The 17,816-nt window shown below is 45.0% G+C and overlaps 1 protein-coding gene across 3 annotated transcripts in view; it reads right to left on the reverse strand.

Moving 5' to 3' along the window:
- Nucleotides 1-204: 204 nt before the first annotated feature.
- Nucleotides 205-17,816, reverse strand: part of LIPC (lipase, hepatic) — a 161,111-nt gene continuing 143,499 nt past the window's right edge. For 2 of the 3 annotated variants that reach the window (XM_011940507.1, XM_011940509.1), the window contains 3 exons: nucleotides 8,042-8,159; nucleotides 5,291-5,509; nucleotides 205-363 (listed from right to left, as the gene is read on the reverse strand). In XM_011940507.1, the coding sequence (XP_011795897.1) occupies nucleotides 252-363; nucleotides 5,291-5,509; nucleotides 8,042-8,159 (449 nt within the window). In that variant the 3' untranslated portion in view covers nucleotides 205-251. Of the gene's footprint in view, nucleotides 364-2,554; nucleotides 3,860-5,290; nucleotides 5,510-8,041; nucleotides 8,160-17,816 lie in introns of those variants that run through there. The other variant, XM_011940508.1, reaches the window with a different exon arrangement.

Genomic DNA, 17,816 nt, shown 5'->3' on the forward strand with positions numbered 1-17,816 from the left:
TGTACTTATTTGCATATATTAACATTTAACCATAGATAAAATTGGGAACTTTTTGGTTGTACTAATACTGGAAAATAGTTATATCATTTTGAAAAGCTCAATTTACAAGAGTGAAACATACCCCCCTTAAATGTAAACTTTATTCAAGCTTTATGTGAGATTCTTTATGTAATTTTGGCTTCTAAATAAGGCAACCATTCCAGATAAGGAGTAAGATTCATTTATTGTTTCCACGGGGTCTTCAATAAATCTCATCTGATCTTTCGCTTTGATGTTTTAGACTTTATTTCACATTTCACGAAGATTTTTTCCTGGGTTGGGCGAAGTTGTAGATCATCTGTGTTTTCTGAGCAAAATGTCATTCTGAATAGAAAACAGAAAGCAAACACAGCATTATGTTTTAGGTGGAGCTTATTGAAGTGTTTCATCCTTTAGCAAATTCCACTCAATTTGTGTAAGGCATGTGATGTCTTTTTAAAAATGAGATTCTTACGTTCGCAAATATTTTTGTAACTTCAGAGAAAAACAAAACCCAAGTCAGTGAAAGCAATCAGAGTAAGACTTCCTGGGGTTCTACACAGGGGTGATTTCGGTTCTGTAAGAAGGAAAGTCCTGAGGCAACCCTCCTTTGTTCTCCCGTATGACAGCTCACCTAAGATTTGAGGGTGACTATTGCTTCCTTGACCATATTTGCCTTGACTTCAGGGCAAACATTTCTAGTTCCTCAACCCTTCCTCCTAAGGCAGGCTTACCTCCCCAGCCTTCCCTCTGTGGCCAAGCTCCAGTTTGTCAATGCTGTTCTTAAAGCTCCATGGCATGAGGTCACTGTCATCGGTTTCTGCCTGGCTCAGCCCTGTAAGCCCTGCCCCTTCCTGTTATTGGAGCTGACATTGTCCACTAAAGAGGACACCACTATGTGTTTTGGAAACAACAACTAGACTGCTTCGGCCAATGGCCTGGCCGGAGATAATCATTTTGTGTTACTAATTCCAATTGCATCTGTTAAATATATATCTATAGGTATATCTGTAGAAAAATTCTAGTTTATTATTTCTTTCTTCTTTGAATTGCATCTAAGGTCAAGCCTTTACTAAACTGGACTCTTAAAATTTAAAAATACTATGAGTAATTTGTGAATGCATTCTTGAAAATTCAAATGGTAAAGGAATAAATGAAGCCAAATAGTAAAGAACCTCTTCGCCATCGGCCTTCACTAACGTCACTCCCCTCTCTACATTTATGGTTTGGTTTATGCATTTCCAGACTTGTTCCTATGCATTTACACATATATTGAGTGGTATCATATTGTATATGTTTTCCTGCAGTTTTTGCTTGGTACCAGAAAATGGCACTCAGAAACCTGCTCGTATCAGTATGTAGAAGCCTATTTCACTATTTTTCATCTGCTGCATGACATTCCATTTTAAGGATGTACCACAGTGCATTTTCCTACTGTTAGACATTAAAATTTTCTCAAGAATTTACTGTTTACTTATTATGTATACTATTTATTTAATAGTACTGCAACAAACATTCTGTACATATGTATTCATATATAGCCTTTGTGCCTATTTTGATTATGTGCACAGATAATCCAGAAAGACCACAAGATACCTAGAAATAAAATTCTGGCTCAAAGTAGTATGCATATTTAAAATTGTGATAATGTACACTTCGTGAGACCAAGGACTCTGTCTATTCACTATTTTTTTTTTTTTTTGAGACGGAGTCTTGCTCTGTCACCAGGCTGGAGTGCAGTGGCAAGATCTCAGCTCACTGCAATCTCCGCCTCCCGGGTTCAAGCGATTCCTCTGCCTCAGCCTCCCAAGCAGCTGGGATTATAGGCATGCGCCACCACGCCTGGCTAATTTTTTGTATTTTAGTAGATGGGGTTTCACCATGTTGGCCAAGATGGTCTCGATCTCCTGACCTCGTGATCCATCTGCCTTGGGCTCCCAAAGTGCTGGGATTACAAGCGTGAGCCACCGTGCCCGGCCTGTCTGTTCACTATTATACATCTGGTGTCCACAACAGCGTCTGGCATAAGGTAGGTACTCGCTAAACATTAGTTGTTGAATGAAATTCCCCTACAAAATGCCTGTAATTTACACTCTCACTAATAGTGTATGAGAATGCCCGTTTCTCCACATCTTTACTAACTCTGGATGTTGTCTATTTTTGAATTCCTGCCAAACAAATGAGTAACCCGTGACAATTTCATTGATTTTTATTTTGCATTTATATGAGTACTGTGGAAATTGAATGTCTTCTCATTAATTTTAGCCAGTGATTATATTTGGTCTTGCTGTGGGGCCAATAGTTCCTTCTTCCTCTTCACCATCTCCACAACCCTACTCATCCCTGGCTTTGTGCCTTTGGGGGAAGAAAACCACCTTCCACTGAATTTCTTCCATGGAGGCACAGAGCAAGTTACCTAACCTACTTCTTTTCCCCCTTGCACTTAACAGCGATATTAAGAGTGTAGAGTCTAATCTTTCCATCCCGATTCTGGGATTTGGGTCTGCAAAAGGCACTAAAAAATTGGTAGTTGCTATTAGTGTCATGAAATGTATGTTATGATTCTCATTTATCACTAAACAACTGAGTCTTGAAGAGTGAAGTTATTGTTTGAGGCTACACAGATTATGAGCAGTGAAGTTAAAACGGGAGTTTAGGACTGGCTGACACTGGAGTCCATCTGATCCTGCCAGCCATATTGCTTTGCTGGCTGCCTGTCTTCCTGGGAACACCTCTTGGCCTCCTTAAAGCATGCTGCAGCACAACCCCAAATGTACCGGTCTGAACTTTCCTCTTAGACTTCCCGGGTTGTGTAATGCTGGACTCTCACTATTCAAAGTGTGGTCCGTGGACCCGCAGCAACAGCATTGCCTGGTCGCTTGTTAGAAATGCAGAACATCAGGCTCACCCCAGACTCACTAAAGCAGAACCTGCATTTTAACAGGATTCCACATGCTTTGTATGCTCGTGAAAGTTTGAGAAGCCCTGGGATGGACCACACCGTTAGTAAAATTAATTCATCTTATTTTCCTGGTTAGGTCCTGGAGTTTATTTCTACCAAGAGCCACAACTCAGATTTTTGTGTGTGTGTGTTCTCCAATAGTACCCGGTACTGTGTATACACAGAGGAGGCACTCAGTATTTACAACCTAAAAAAAATTATAGCTCCCGTGACCCCCATGCCCCGACACTTTTTTAGCAGTAACTCCTATAGCCCTAAGGATGGGTTTGATGCATATATATGTTAATGTCCAGCACTGCAACTCTGCTAGATTAGACTGAGAAAATTCAGATTAATGGAACCAAAACCAATGGAAGAAAGAACTGTTGGAAACAGCACACCCTCAACAAATGTGTAATAAATTGAACAAATTCCAGTCAAATCTGGACTGGGACAATTTTGAGCAATATCCTCAAGCTGTGTAACTTCTGTGAGCCTCAGGTTCCTAACCTGCACAGCCAATACTACCCATTTCAAGGTCACAGCAAAGATCACATGCGATCAATGCCTTGGAGCACCTGGTTCAATGCCCACCATGTGTGGGAGCCCTGGAAGAGCCAGGCCCCTCCCTCTCCTCATTTCTTCTTCTGTACCACATGGGTGTGCCCCAGTGGAGAGGGTAGTGTTGTGCTTTAGACAGCCTTTCAGGTCAAGCCACATGGGATTTTCAGGGTGAGCAACCACCAAAACTGAGGAATTACTCTCCAGCTAAGAGCACATGGGCAGGGTCAGAGCTCAGAAGCAGCACTGCTCCAATGGGCCAAAGAGTCATGTGAGAAGAGCTCAGTGCAGAAGAGGAACGAGCAGTTTAATCTTCCCAGATTGATCATGTTGGGAGATCTGTTGGCAGACGGCAGAGTATGCTCTTAGTAACTGCCAGGATTTTGCACCCTAGGGAGATAAAATCTCAGAGTGTGGTTGTGTAAGGGACTCGGGGGCAGACATCTGCCACAGGCCGGCTCCTGGCAGTGAAACCCAGGGGGTGAGGGAAGAGGGCAGTTCAGAGGTTAGAAGCCTGCTTGTTTTCCGCCTCTATGAAGACAAGCCGAAGAGAAACATGGCCTTTGCGACAAGGAAGGTGGGAGAGGAGAGACCGTGTCCTGAATAGAGAAGGGCAGAGAGAGGAGAGGGCCCAGGGACACCTGGAATTCTGCCATGGAGAACCACGGATGACAGAAAAGCACAATCGCTATGGCAGGGTATGCTGGTGGGCAGCCCTTTGCTCTGCTGCGAGGACTTCAGGGGCACTGGAGCGTCCTTCCTTTTCTTTTTTTTTGTTTTTCTTTTTTTTTTTGAGATGGAGTCTCTCTCTGTGCAGTGCCGCGATCTCGGCTCACTGCAACCGCCACCTCCTGAGTTCAACCAATTCTCCTGCCTCAGTCCCCTGAGTAGCTGGGACTACCAGCGTGTGCCACCACACCCAGCTAATTTTTGTATTTTTGTAGGGACAGGGTTTCACCATGTTGGCCAGGTTGGTCTTGAACTCCTGACCTCAGGTGATCCACCCACCTAGGCCCCCCAAAGTGCTGGGATTACAGGTGTGAGCCACCACGCCCAGCCCCGTCCTTCCTTTTCTTTGCTCCCCACCCCAACTCCTTCATATCCCTGGAGACTTTGGGGCCACAGGAGATGTTAAATCAAACACAGCAGCATTTCTTAAGGGTGACCCATTGTTCCACATTGGAATTTCTTAGGGCTGTTATTCAACAACAGGCATCCTAGACCCCTTCCCAAGCCCACCATGAATCTGCAGGTAGGTCCAGGAATTCTGCAAGTGTGTTTGACTTCCCAGCCATTCTTTGGCATCTGACATTTGAAAGATACCACCACAGGGAGGGAGATACATTGAGATTTTTGAGATTGTGATCTGTTAAGAGTGTTTCTTTGGGAAAACAACAAAAAAGAGATGTTGCATCTAGCACAGCACCTTGGAGCGGCAGCACTGACATCACCTGGTGATTCACCTGCACTGAAGCTTGAGAAGCCTCGGGCCAGTGTGGCGGTTCTCAGGTTCCAGGGGCAGGCAGCGTTAGCCACGGGCAGTGGGGAGACGCTGGTGTGGGATTCAAAGACCTGGGTGCGAATCCTTGTCCTGGCACCTACGGCTGTGTAAAGTTGGGATAGTCACTTCACCTTTCTGAGCTTCTATACTCCATCACTAGGGCCTAATAATACTCACTGCACATGATGAACATGAGTATTAAATTGTGAAACTGCCTGGCACAAGTGGGTGCTTAATAGACGTTAGTAGGAGATTGAATCAGCAGTCACCTTTGCTGGGTTTCTCCTGCTTTGACTCTGATCGTCTTCAGAACGAGGCCTGGGTGGCGGGGCCCTGTGCTCCATGGGATGATGGTCTGGACCGTGTTCCAGACATTGGCCCACACTGCACTGCTTTCCCACTTGAACTTGATCATGATCAGCTCACCGATATCCACATCCAGCGTGATAAGAAAGGAATATGTTTTATTACTAGCAATTCCTTTGCCCCTTGAATACACAAAGAAAATCAGACCCAATCAGTTTAGTTGTAACAGCAAAGTGACGGTCACACACATTTAGGATGTGTTATGTTTCCCTGAATGACTTGGGATTTTTGCTGCATTTCCCAAACTAGCGTTCAACAGACTATTGATAGAGCTAGGAGTAGGTGTGCCAGGATAAAAAAGAGATTTCCAGATAATAAAATTGGGAAAACTATACTATTTTCTGTGTTAACACATCAAAAGGGCTCTGAGAAGTCCCGCTATAACAAACCTAGTTAACTTTCTCTGGCTTAGCTTCTAGGAAGAAGCTTCCTTGGAGACAGAGGGTCTTTGGCAATGGTGGCCGGACAGTTCAGCTTTCTGTAGTTTAACATAGTATGCCTACACCATGCACTCTCTCCCACGTAATGCTCCTCCCCCCATATAAATAGAAACCTCTATTAAAACAGTGAGGCATAACAGTAGTAGAAAAACTACACATAAAAAGGATGCACACATTTAGAGCGAGATTTAAATGCAGACTCTGAGGTATCGTTATCAGCTCTAGTCACTAATCTCCAAGACATTAAAATATCCCAATGTTGACAGAACAGCGAGATGCCCTTTCTGCTCTTGAGAACTATCAAGAGAGAGATTTTGATAGTTCTGGGAGAAATTTTTGGCTGTGCAGAGGCAGCGCTGGATTTAGGGCAAGGCAGATGGATGGAGAGGTCCCTTGTGTGGCTTGGCATAGCTCTTCTTGAGTATGCTGTTAAGAATTGTTTAGGAATCCCCTTGCCCTGCCAGGTTGTGAGCATCCAGAGGCTGGGGTCTTCTGTATCCTTAGGTAGGTGTTGGACAGAGCACCAACAAATGCTTACTGAATGACTGAATCAGTGTGATGATCAGAGATCCAAAGCTGGGGGCAATTTTCGGGAAGCTCAGGACCATCCCTGGAGTGGGTAAGAGGCTAGTGTCACTTCCCAGGGAGAGTCCACACTGAGGGCGGAGAGGCCAGAGAGGCTGGGGAGCCTCAGAGCGAGCAGGTGGGTAACAGGGTGAAGGACAGATGGGGAGGCTGGCAGAGCAGGCTGATTGAAATTGGAAATCTGTGCCAAGTCAAAAGATACCACTTTAATTTCTGGGTTATGAACTCGCTGGAAAGGCTCTTGGGACCTTCTTGGGAACACCTGCTCTGCCCCTCACCACTCGCCTCTGCACTGCAGGCCCTGGTGGGGCCATCTCTGGTTTCCCTGTCTGTTCAGCCCACAGTGCATAACATTGAGCAGGTGGTGGGACCTGGAGAGGCTGAGGAGGGACTTTGGGGTCTGGGCTTGGGTGAATGTCCTGTCTGACCAGGATGGCTATGTGGGATGGGCTGTGTTTACTAAAGGGGTTGTTTCTGAAGCACCAAGTATTCACCAAAAGAACCAAACGCTAAGAGTCGATTTGTGGACCAAGAGTTTTCTGCTTAGGTAAGAGCTAGCTCAGGTAGTACCTGGCACCTACCACAGTGCCCTGCATGGTGATTGGTGCTCAAATGCTCAAGCCCGTGTAAAATAAAATTCTAAGCCCCCCAACCATCTGAATGGACCCCTCCTTTAGGCCAAGGGCATTCCAAAGTTAATCTGAAAAACAAGTTCAAGGCCATGGTGGGAAGCGGAGGTGGGACATGCCTCGTTGTACTCTCTTCCCTTTGGAATCCAGGCACAACTGACCAGCATTAACATTAAAACCCAGATTTTAAGACTGATGAAGCAGACTTTTTGTAGCAATAAGACACCAAATTCCAGCCAGAGTCTAGTATAGCATCACATGACAGACAGCAGGTCCTGAAAGAAATTAAACGATTTTACCCTAAAATATATTTCTTTGACGTATTTTGAAAGGGCCCTGAACAGCTGTCTCTTGGGGGGAAAATCCACATTCTGTAGAGAATTCCCTTCCCTTTCCAGGTGTTTTCACTGATTCAGGAGGGAATTAACTAAGTCTGGCACCTTTTTAAGTCTGATAAGAAACATTTACAATCAATTCTCTCTGCTACCCGGAGGCTTCATCTGCATAATAAGAACCTTAGTCTCCACAACCCCTTATCTTAATCCAGACACTCCCTTCTATTGATTATAGATCTTTAGATAAACTCATTCAACCAATGCCAATCAGAAAATCTTTGGATGCACCCATGAGCTGGAAATTCCCCTGCACCCCCAACCCCAAACCACTTTGAGTTTTCCTGCCTTTCTGGACCAAACCAGTGTACATCTTAGAAGTACTGATTGATGTCTTATATCTTCCTATAATGTATAAAACCAAGCTGTAGCCTGACCACCTTGGATACAGGTCACCAGGACCTCCTGAGGCTGTGTCATGGGCATGTCTTTAACCTTGGCAAAATAAACTTCTAAATTGATTGAGACGTGTCTCAGATACTTTTTGGTTTACATCTGGAATGAAGTAGTAGTAGCTGGCCTGACTCTTGGAAATTACAGAGTCCATTTATACTCTTGCAAGAAAAATTAGCATGTCACCACGCTAGGGGGCTACACCTCCTACTCACAGAGTGATGGGAATTTTCTGCATTTTCTCTTTTGTTCCGAGTAGTGACATGGTAAAAGTTGTTTGTATTGGCGTCTCAGTTTGGTTGATGAACTGGATCTTGAACTGGTAATGATAAACTAGAGAGAGGGAGAGAGAAAGAGAGAGAGAATGTAAGCAGGAACTTTTCAATTTAAAAATCTCTTATTTCTTAAAATTTAAACATGTAGAGGGAAAAGTTTGGATAGATAGATATCAAAATGTTAACAACATTTTTTTTTTTGCTCCTGAATGGTGGTTTATCTTCTTGTTTTTCCTTCTCTGTATTTCCTAAATGTCTACACAGGACTTATATTGTGTTTGTAATGTAATAATGATAAATATTCACCAACAAAAGGTGGCAGAATAGGAGTATAGGATATCTGACATTCTCATTGATTTCTAGATGCAAGTTCTGTTGTAATATTTCATGTGTTTGGCGAGGGTCTCCTTCTGTAAATCAAAGAATATATGCCTTTTAGGCATTTGACAAGGCAAGAGGGAACACATTGCCATTTTACACTATTGCTGCTGTCTGATGGGGTGTGTTTCAGGGTGGGGCAGAGCTCCAGCTAAGAAATATATGCCCTAGTGACCAAATATTTATATTCTGGGGCAGTTCCTGGAAACAGGCTCTGTGAGGTTCAATGAGTGTATTTCCTAATAGAAATAACATAACTCTAGTTCTAGAACTTGGGCCTAGAAGCTTTCTGTTTTATCAAATGTCCAGAATGTCCTCCTACTGATGGATTGGTTGGAAGAGGATAATTTATTTTATTCTTCTTTACCGAATACAGTCTACATTTAGTTATTGAAAGCAAATGGCTTACTATTAGACAGGCATTGTTAAATACATTGCATCATTAAATGTTAAATGCATTTTTGCATTGTTGAATACATTGCAACATCTCATTTCCTTATTACAATCCTATGATGTAGGCATTGTTATTATCACCCCCGTTTTATAAATAAGAAAACTGGAGCTCAGATAGATGAAAGTGACTTGCTCAAGGTCAAATAGCAGCATCTGTGCTCTTAGCCTCCCTCACCCTAGATGGTGTTGGCTTAGCTTGCATGGTGGCACAGCTATGGAGCTGTTTTGAAAATTATCCTACCTCATTCCAAAATGGCTGATTACTGCTTGGACTTCTTTCTCTTGTCTCCATATTCTCCCCGGTGGATTCCCCAGGGTTGGATACAGGGTCCAGCTTCCAGACCAGGATTGGCTTTTGTTTTGTTTTGGGTTTTCTTTTTTTTTTGAGACAGGGTCTCTCTCTGTCACTCAGGCTGGGGTGCAGTGCCAGCTCGGCTCACTGTAGCCTTGACCTACTGAGATCTCTTGTCTCCATATTCTCTAAGTGTCTACAATGTTCTAGCTCCAAGATTGCAAACAGGCTTAATATGGAATGTTAATTCCATTTGATTGATAATAACTGCCTAGAGCTCTGTGTTGAGATGGATTCTGAGGCCATGTCCAGGCTTGTGGCAAGATGAGTGTCTGGCTTGGGCAAAGGATAAGGGATTTATGGAATGCTTGCTGTGTATTTTCCTTTCCTGTTTAGACAGTGGTTAATCCATGAATCCTAACAGTGCCTTGCACACAGTAGGTGCTTAATAAACTTTTGTGGGATGAATGAACTGATGGTTTGCTTGGGGGGGTGACGTATCACAATGCACATTAACATCTAACAAGATGGAAATCACCCGTGAGGATTCAAGACCTGAGTTTCAAGCTTTGTGGTAGGAGAATTTTAAAAAGTTAGATCATGGTAACTAGCCACTTGACCATCCATTCTTTGTACCCAGCATGTGGAAATTCATCTCTTCATCAATCAATCTACTAACTCTTAAGTGGTACCATTTCTGCTGGAGGTTGGTAGCTATACAGCAAGCCCAGCAGAGGGGATTGCCAATGCTGTATTGCTAACACATCAGCTCCAGTGTCCTGGTAGGCCGGTATTGCTGAGTTTCTAGATTACACAGTCCTATCCTTGGCGTAAACTAATCTTCCCATTTGGATTTTGTGTTTAATTTGCTCATGTGAGTGGGGATATCTCTTGGGTTTACCAAAAGGGTTATCTCTGAAGCACCAAATGTTTATTTAGGTTCACAACAAGAGGCAAATACTAAGAGTTGATTTGTTGGCCAAGAGTTTTCTGCTTTAGGTAAGAGCTAGCTCAGGTAGTATTTGATACCTACTACAGTACCCTATACACCAGTGGTCCCTAGCGTTTTGGGCACCAGGGATGGGTTTCATGGAAGACAGTTTTTCCATGGACTGGTGTGGGGGCAGGGAGGATGGCTTTGGGATGAAACTGTTCCACGTCAGATCATCAGCCATTAGATTCTCATAAGGAGTGCACATCCTAGATCCCTAGCATGTGCAGTTTACAATGGGGTTTGTGCTCCTGTGAGAATCTTATGCCACCACTGCTCTGACAGGAGGCGGAGCTCAGGTGGTAATGCTTGATCACCCGCCACTCACCTCTGGCTGTGGGGCCCAGATCCTAATGGCTCACGGTTCGTGGCTCGGGGGTTGAAGACCTCTACTGTAATACAATAGATGCTCAAATCCTGCTATAATACAATAGATGCTCAAATCCTGTTGTAATACAATAGATGCTCAAATCCCAAGCCTGGAAGGAAGTAATTTGATGCCCTCAAGATGGCAAAAGAGGCTGTGGGTGAGAAGTAAGAAAAGAGCTGGCCAGGCACGGTGCCTCACACCTGTAATCCCAGCACTTCGGGAGGCAGAGGTAGGTAGATCATGAGGTCAAGAGATTGGGACCATCTTGGCCAACATGGTGAAACCTCATCTCTACTAAAAATACACAAATTGGCCAGGCGTGGTGGCAGGTGCCTGTAGTCCCAGCTAGTCGTTAGGCTGCGGTAGGAGAATTGCTTGAACCTGGGAGGCGGAGGTTGCAATGAGCCAAGATTGCACCACTGCACTCCAAACTGGATGACAGAGCGAGACTCTGTTTCAAAAAAAAAAAAAAAAGAAAAGAGCTACAGGCGCAAGTCCTGGGAAAGGTCCCTAAACTCTTGGGTGGCACCACTGGAGAGAGGGACTTAGCCCGTCACCCCAGAAGCCTCTGGAGACGTCTTACACTATTTGGGAGTTGTCAAGGAAACCCTGTAACAAGTGAACAGTCTTATAAAGTCAAACTGAGACAAAAAGGACAGTTCTTTCCAAAGACAGTTTCCAAAGAAAGAACTTTCCAAAGTGGGGGAGGGGGTAAGATGTGGGAGGACTGCCCTTGGGTTAACTTCCTTATGAGTAGTCAGGACATCTTCCAGAGAACTCAAGGAACACTCACAGTAACCGATCTTCAATTCAGTTTAATATGATACGTATTAATTGGAAGTCAACTGTGTGTTCAGCCCAGTGTTAAATGCAAGTAAAAGCATATAATGGCAGTATGCATGGTAATAACATTGGCTAATATCTATTTTGGCTTTTGCCAGGTGCTTTGCATCTGTCATCTCACTTAACCCTCAAACAAATGATACTATTATTATCTCATTTTAGAGAAGAGGAGACTGAAGCGCAGAGAAGTTAAGTGACTTTTCTGGGATCACACAGCTGGTAAGTCGTATATGGCTGGGGCGTCAGCTCTCACAACCTGACCCCAGAACTTAAACTTCTACATGTTTATACCCAGGACCACTAGCTTTATATACTCTAAGGAAAAAGCTGAATTGTGGAAAGAGATTTAAGTTAAAAAATGTCATAACATTTGTTTAAAAATAAACTGAAAACACCTGAAATATTCAGTAATAGAGGGATGGCTATGAACTAATAACAGCAATTATGATAACTACCACTTAGCTCTTCACCATGTCCCAGACATTGAGCTAATAGTTTCACATAATTATCTCATTTCTCTTTACAACAACTTTATAAGATGCCTACTTTATCTTCCCTCCCACATCATTTTACAAAGGAAGCAGCTGAGGCTCAGAAAAAGTTAACTAGCTTGTCGTTGTCACGTGGCTAATAACTGATGAAGCTGCAATTAGAAGTTAGTCTGCTGATTCTCAGTTCATTGTCCCAAACATGTGATTTACTCTTATGAAGCCATAAAAACTATTTTTGGAATGATTTCAATGCTCATGAAATAAGTGAAGAAGAAAACAAAAACAAAAAAACACCGGCTGTGAAATTGTCTAGTGTGAGACCAACTCTGCAAAACAGAATGTGTAGAAGTAGGCGAATTCACAAAAAATATTAACAGTGCTTATCTCTGGAGAGGGCAGAGTGGTCTTTTTTATTCTCTTCTTTATGTTCTTCTGCAAGTTTCATGTTTTTTTGCAGTAAACATGTATTCTAATTGGAATCCTATTGGAAAAAGAAAGAGCTTTTACAAGTATTGAAAAAGAAGAAAAAGAGAACTAGAAGTTGTAGTCCTTTGTGGCCTCTGCCTTGTCTCATGGGCAGCTGTGTCCATGTCTTATCTCCCCAAAGGCAGTCTCAGAACCACACTATTGCTTGTATCTCCACAAGGGCACAGCACACACCAGGCATCCAAGGAGTACTTAACAGGCTCTCTGAGTGAAGAACGACGTGGATATATAACTGCATTAAAGACATCAAGAATGAGAAAATAGCTTCCGTTTTTTGAGATCCTACTATGCGTCAAGCTACATACTAAGTGTTTTACATACATCATTTTTGTCCTCATAACAAGCTAAATAATGATGCCCTGCTGGGTAGTGTCCATCTGCTCCCTCTACCCCTGCTGTCCTCATCCACTCTGCCCTCCACTGCTCAGCTCTGAGCCCCAGGATGGGATCCCTTAGGCTGCATCTGCCGGGCTCCCTCATCGATTGGTTTCTGGTTGGGTGTGACCACTGGAGGGAGAGGCACTAGCAGGAGATCAGGGCGGAGAAGAGAGGCTGGGGCGTTTTTCCTCTGCTCCCCCATGCTCTGGAGCCTGACTGTGCAGTCACTGCCCTCCCACGATTAGCAGCAGCCCCTCCTCCACGGCTCCGGTTCTCCCACGGTCAGTCCCTTCCCTGGCTCCATCCGTCCTGCTGTTAGAGGCAGGGAGCAGCCTCAGTCCTTGCTGGTTTCCTTAACACTGTCCACCCCTCTGTAAGGAGTCCCACTTGCTTTCTTCAACTGAGCTGGGCCAGTGGAGTCCTGTTTTCTGCTGAGACCTAGGCTGACACAGTGTTAATTATCCTGGTGAATATAAATAAGGAAGTGGAGGTTTGGAGACCTATAGTTATCCAGGTAGTTCAGTGCAGCAGGATTAAAAGCCAGGTGCGTCTAATTCCAAAAGACCCTTTCTATACCGCCTGCTGTTTTGGTTCTGCAAGCTGAGTCTGTCCCTTGAAAGCAAATGGCCAACAGCCCCTGAAGAAAAGTTGTGGTTCAACACCTGCTTCCAATGAAGCTACAAAGACCAAGTGCCTGCCAGCTCTGAGCCCTTGACATCCATCCTGGGCTATCGCTGCCACAGAGGATGCTCTCCTGTCCCCTAAACGTCTGGCCCCCGAGTCGGGGAAAATGTTTCATGTCCTTGTCTTGGCGATACACTTTTTCTTCCCTTTTCCTTCAATTGTGAGTAGGAGGAGATTGATTTCTGCATTTGAGATGCTATGATTCCACAAGTTTGGGAGAAGGTGCTTCCAAAGTCCCCTTTAGCTTGCACATCCTATGAATGAGAATTGCCTATCTCCGCAACATGTGTCCCTAGAGTAGCACCTCTTCAGGAGGGTGGAAACTGCCAAGGTGTATGGGCTGTGAGGAGCCAAGCCAGCATGCTTTCTGAGGCTCACGAGGGAATGGGCTGTGGACAGAACCTGCACTGATGGCTGAGGCACCCTTGAGTTTGCAGGAGCACTCCTGAGAAACTCCATGTCTGCACAGGGAATCTTGTGTGACTGCACATTTTTAGAGAAATCTTTAAATGAAATTAACTTTAAATATAAATGAGTCTTTCATGCTGAGAACTAGTTCCTCCTCCTCCTTCTCCTGCTCCTCCTCCTTCTCCTTCTTCCTCCTCCTCTTTTGTAGAGATGAGGTCTCCCTGTGTTGCTCAGGCTGGTCTCAAAATGCTAGGCTCACACCATCCTCCTGCCTTGGCCTCCCAAAGTGTTGGGATTTCAGGTGTGAGCCACCACACCTGGTCCTAATCATTTACTCTTATTTGGATTTTTGTAAGTGTTTTTCTTTAAAAAAGAAAAGAAAAGACAATTTGCCTGTCATTCTACCCTGCCACCCCCAACACAATGATGCTATTACAAAGATTAAGGAAAAAAGTTGAGTGATTTTGCTCACTTTACCTTATGACATGTTTAATATGGACATTAAAAAATGATTTGGGGAAAATGCTTTTGATCCTGTGACTGCAAAGAGACCAGTACAACATACTCCCAAGTTCTGGCAGCAGAAATTATTTCAGGTCTTAAAGATGAAAGGCATGAAATAGTCCACTGACCTCGAATGTGACCAAGGAAACTCCATCTAGAGCAGAAATCTGAGGCCTCCGGAGAGTCTCCTCACTAGGAAAAATCCTGGATTGTAACCCTGTGTGGACCTTGCTGGTGCCATTTAAAAAAGAAAAACTTATATTTCTTTTCACAAGATCAGGTTATTGAATTTATGAAAAGAGAATATATTTCTCTCTATTTTTTGCCTCCCAGAAACAATGATTCTGAATCATTAGATGTGGGCTCTGGGAGATATTATGACTCTCTCTGCAAACATCAAAGAGGGCTTTTTGTTTTCCCCCCGCAGTGTATGGACTTCTCTCATGGAGATGGTAGGAATGAGACCTCTTGTGTTTTCTCCAGGCTCAGAAGGCTTGTTCCTAGACCCGAAATGCCTCTAACTCAGAGGGAAGCTGAAGGTCATAGGACTGAGGGATCCAGGATGATGTTGTCCAGGGTGTTGCTGCACAAAGAAGGCAGCCAGTGCCAGCAAGGCTGAATGACAGTGAATTAACTCAGAGCAGGCGCAAGTGAAGAAGAAAAAGGGAAAGTGATTTTGTAAACCTTTGTATATAATACCTGTATGTGTATGTATTTTTGTGGCCACATTTGGGTTTAACAGTACAGTTCCGTTTAAGTGATGCCCTGAGGTCATGAGACTGGATGCTTGCCCCTTTCTTTTTTAAATTCAATTGAATTTTTTTGAAACAGGATCTCACTCTGTCACCCAGGCTAGAGTGCAGTGGCACCATCATGGCTCACTGCAGCCTTGACCTTCTGGGCTTAAGCAATCCTCCTGCAGCCTCCCAAGTAGCTGGGACTACAGACATGTGCCACTCTATCTAGCTAATTTTTAATTCTTTTGTAGAGATGGGATCTTGTTTTGTTGCCCAAGCTCGTCTTGAATGCCTGGGCTCAAGTGATCCTCCCACCTTGGCCTCCCACAGTGTTGGGACTTCAAGCGTGAGCCACCAGGCCTGGCCAACGCCTGCCCCTTCTGTGGGGGTCTGTTGCTGTCTGTGAGTGGTGGAGATCGGGGAGAGTCTGTGTGTGGCCGGGACTGTTGTGCTGACTGGCGTCCTGTTGCCAGCTCTTTGTGCTGTGGGTGGAATAAGGGTCCTCAATGGATAGACAGAGCCCAGGGGGTTTGAGTCCTCTATGTCGCCTGCTACCTTGTGATCTTGAGACCACGTCACCTCTCGGGGGCTCGATTTCCTCATCTGTGAATGCGGATTAAAAACTCTCTTGTAGTGTCGCTGTAAGAGTGTGATAAGATGGCAATGAAAAAATGCCTATGTTCCAGAAGGTGTTAATCGGGTGTTACCTACTTCCTTCCTTCACACTGAACTGACTGGGGCAGGTTTTCAGACCCACCTGCAGGTCCCAGGCTAGTGGTTCATCCCCATGTCTGTTCTCACCTCTTCCTTGGTGCCCACATAGGTTTTGTCATTATGTCAAGGTCATAAAAGTGGTTGGCAGCAAGGCCAAGATTCTTGACACTCTTTATCCCAACCCCAAGCCTGTGCTGTCTACAACACCTGCCCCTCCCCCACCCCGCTTCTTCTGGAATTCTCCCTGAAGTCAGTGGAAACCTTCCAAAGAAGAAGCTGAGAAAAGCCAAAAACAGACTGCCCGAGTCACAGTTTGGCTCGTCATCTTGCCGACCAGCAGGAAAGGGTGCTCTCAAGGCTGCCACGGGCAACAGAAGCAAGTGTCCCTCACCCCCCACCCAGGGAGTCTGGAGTGCAGAGGGAAAGGGCAGCATGGGGAGGACAGGAGCAGAGGGGAGGAGATACAGAAGAGGGAGTGTGGAAGGAGGGCAGAGACGAGGAGGCGAGGAGGTGGGACACGCAGCTGGAATGCCGCAGGAGGGAGAGGCACTCAGTGGAGGGGCCTTGGTCCTATGTCCGAGGCCAAGGGCAGTGAAAGGCACAAAGGCTAGGGTTCGGTGCAGTGCTTCCTGCTCACAAATTGTGTGACTTTGCCCTGACCGTGTCTGTGTGTGTCTGTGTGTGTGTGTGTGTGTGTCTCGGTGTTGCTGTGAGGCTCCAGTGGGAAATGAACTAATGTGTACAACACATCCAGCCCAGTACCCGGGCAGAGTGCCCCCCGAGGGCCCCTTCCCTCCTCTCCACCCGCTGACCTCATCTCACTGCTCTCAGGATGAAATGAGACGAGGTGCTGGCTAAACAGGATTTACTCCGTACAGATCCGTTTCCCTCCCCCTCCCTTAAAAACAGGCTCCCAAACTGGTAAAGGTTCCTTGTGAGAGAGTGAGAATGGAAGTGGGCGATAAATTGCCTCGTTTCACTCGGTGACTGTTTCCCAATTCTCTCTGGCTACTGCTGTACTTTCGCAGTGTTTACCCGAGTTCTGGCGTACAGTTGTAGAAAATAGATTCTTTGATGGTTTTGTCGAAATATCTTGGGAGCCAGAGGAATTCAGGCCAAGTTAGTCATCCTTTGTGAAACTACAATCAGGAGGCGATGTTTATCTTGCCCAACCAGACCCTGCACTAAAATACATAGTACAATTAGATGTTTTTGAAAAATAGGCCTTGTGATTTCTCTGTAGGCCCGGGTTGGGCAAGTCCGCTCTCTCAAGAGTGTAATATGTACTCATCAAAATGCTGGAGGTGGCTGGTGAAATAGGCTTTGGGGGCCCAGGTCAGTTATGATCATGGTTGTGATGGGTGAGGAGTGGTGTAGCTGTGGTGGCCTAGATTAAAATCTTCATCCCAGCACCACCAACAGACCTCTCCACAGCGATGGAAATGTTTTATTTCTGTGCTCTCTGATGCAGCAGCCACGTCTTCGAGCACTTGAAAGGTGGCTTGTGTGACTGACAAACTGAATTTTTGGTTCCATTTAATTTAAAGTAACTTAGATTTGGATTTAAATAGCCACATATGGTTTGTGGCTACCATATCGGACAACATAGTGTTATACAGACGGCAGTATCCCATGAGCAGCTGCTTCCAAGAGGCGAGTCTCGCATGGGTGCACTTTCCAGCCATGCCCAGGGCGGCTTGATGTGACCACAGACACGTTACTCTCCACTAGCAAGTGAAACTGGGTTGAGTGGGTGAGGAGTTTGCTCACTGGAGGGGCTGAAGCAGAACTGGGGAGCATTTGTAGGGGAGCAGAAAAGGAGAAGGTGTGGGCTGGGCACAGTGACTCACACCTGTAATTCTAGCACTTTGGGAGGCCCAGGCGGGTGGATCATCTGAGGTCAGGAGTTAGAGACCAGCCTGGCCAACACGGTGAAACCTTGCCTCTACTAAAAATACAAAAATTAGCCGAGCATGGTGGCGTGTG

The sequence above is a fragment of the Colobus angolensis genome, unplaced genomic scaffold, assembly GCF_000951035.1.
Source record: "Colobus angolensis palliatus isolate OR3802 unplaced genomic scaffold, Cang.pa_1.0 Scaffold19, whole genome shotgun sequence".
NCBI classification, from domain to species: domain Eukaryota; kingdom Metazoa; phylum Chordata; class Mammalia; order Primates; family Cercopithecidae; genus Colobus; species Colobus angolensis.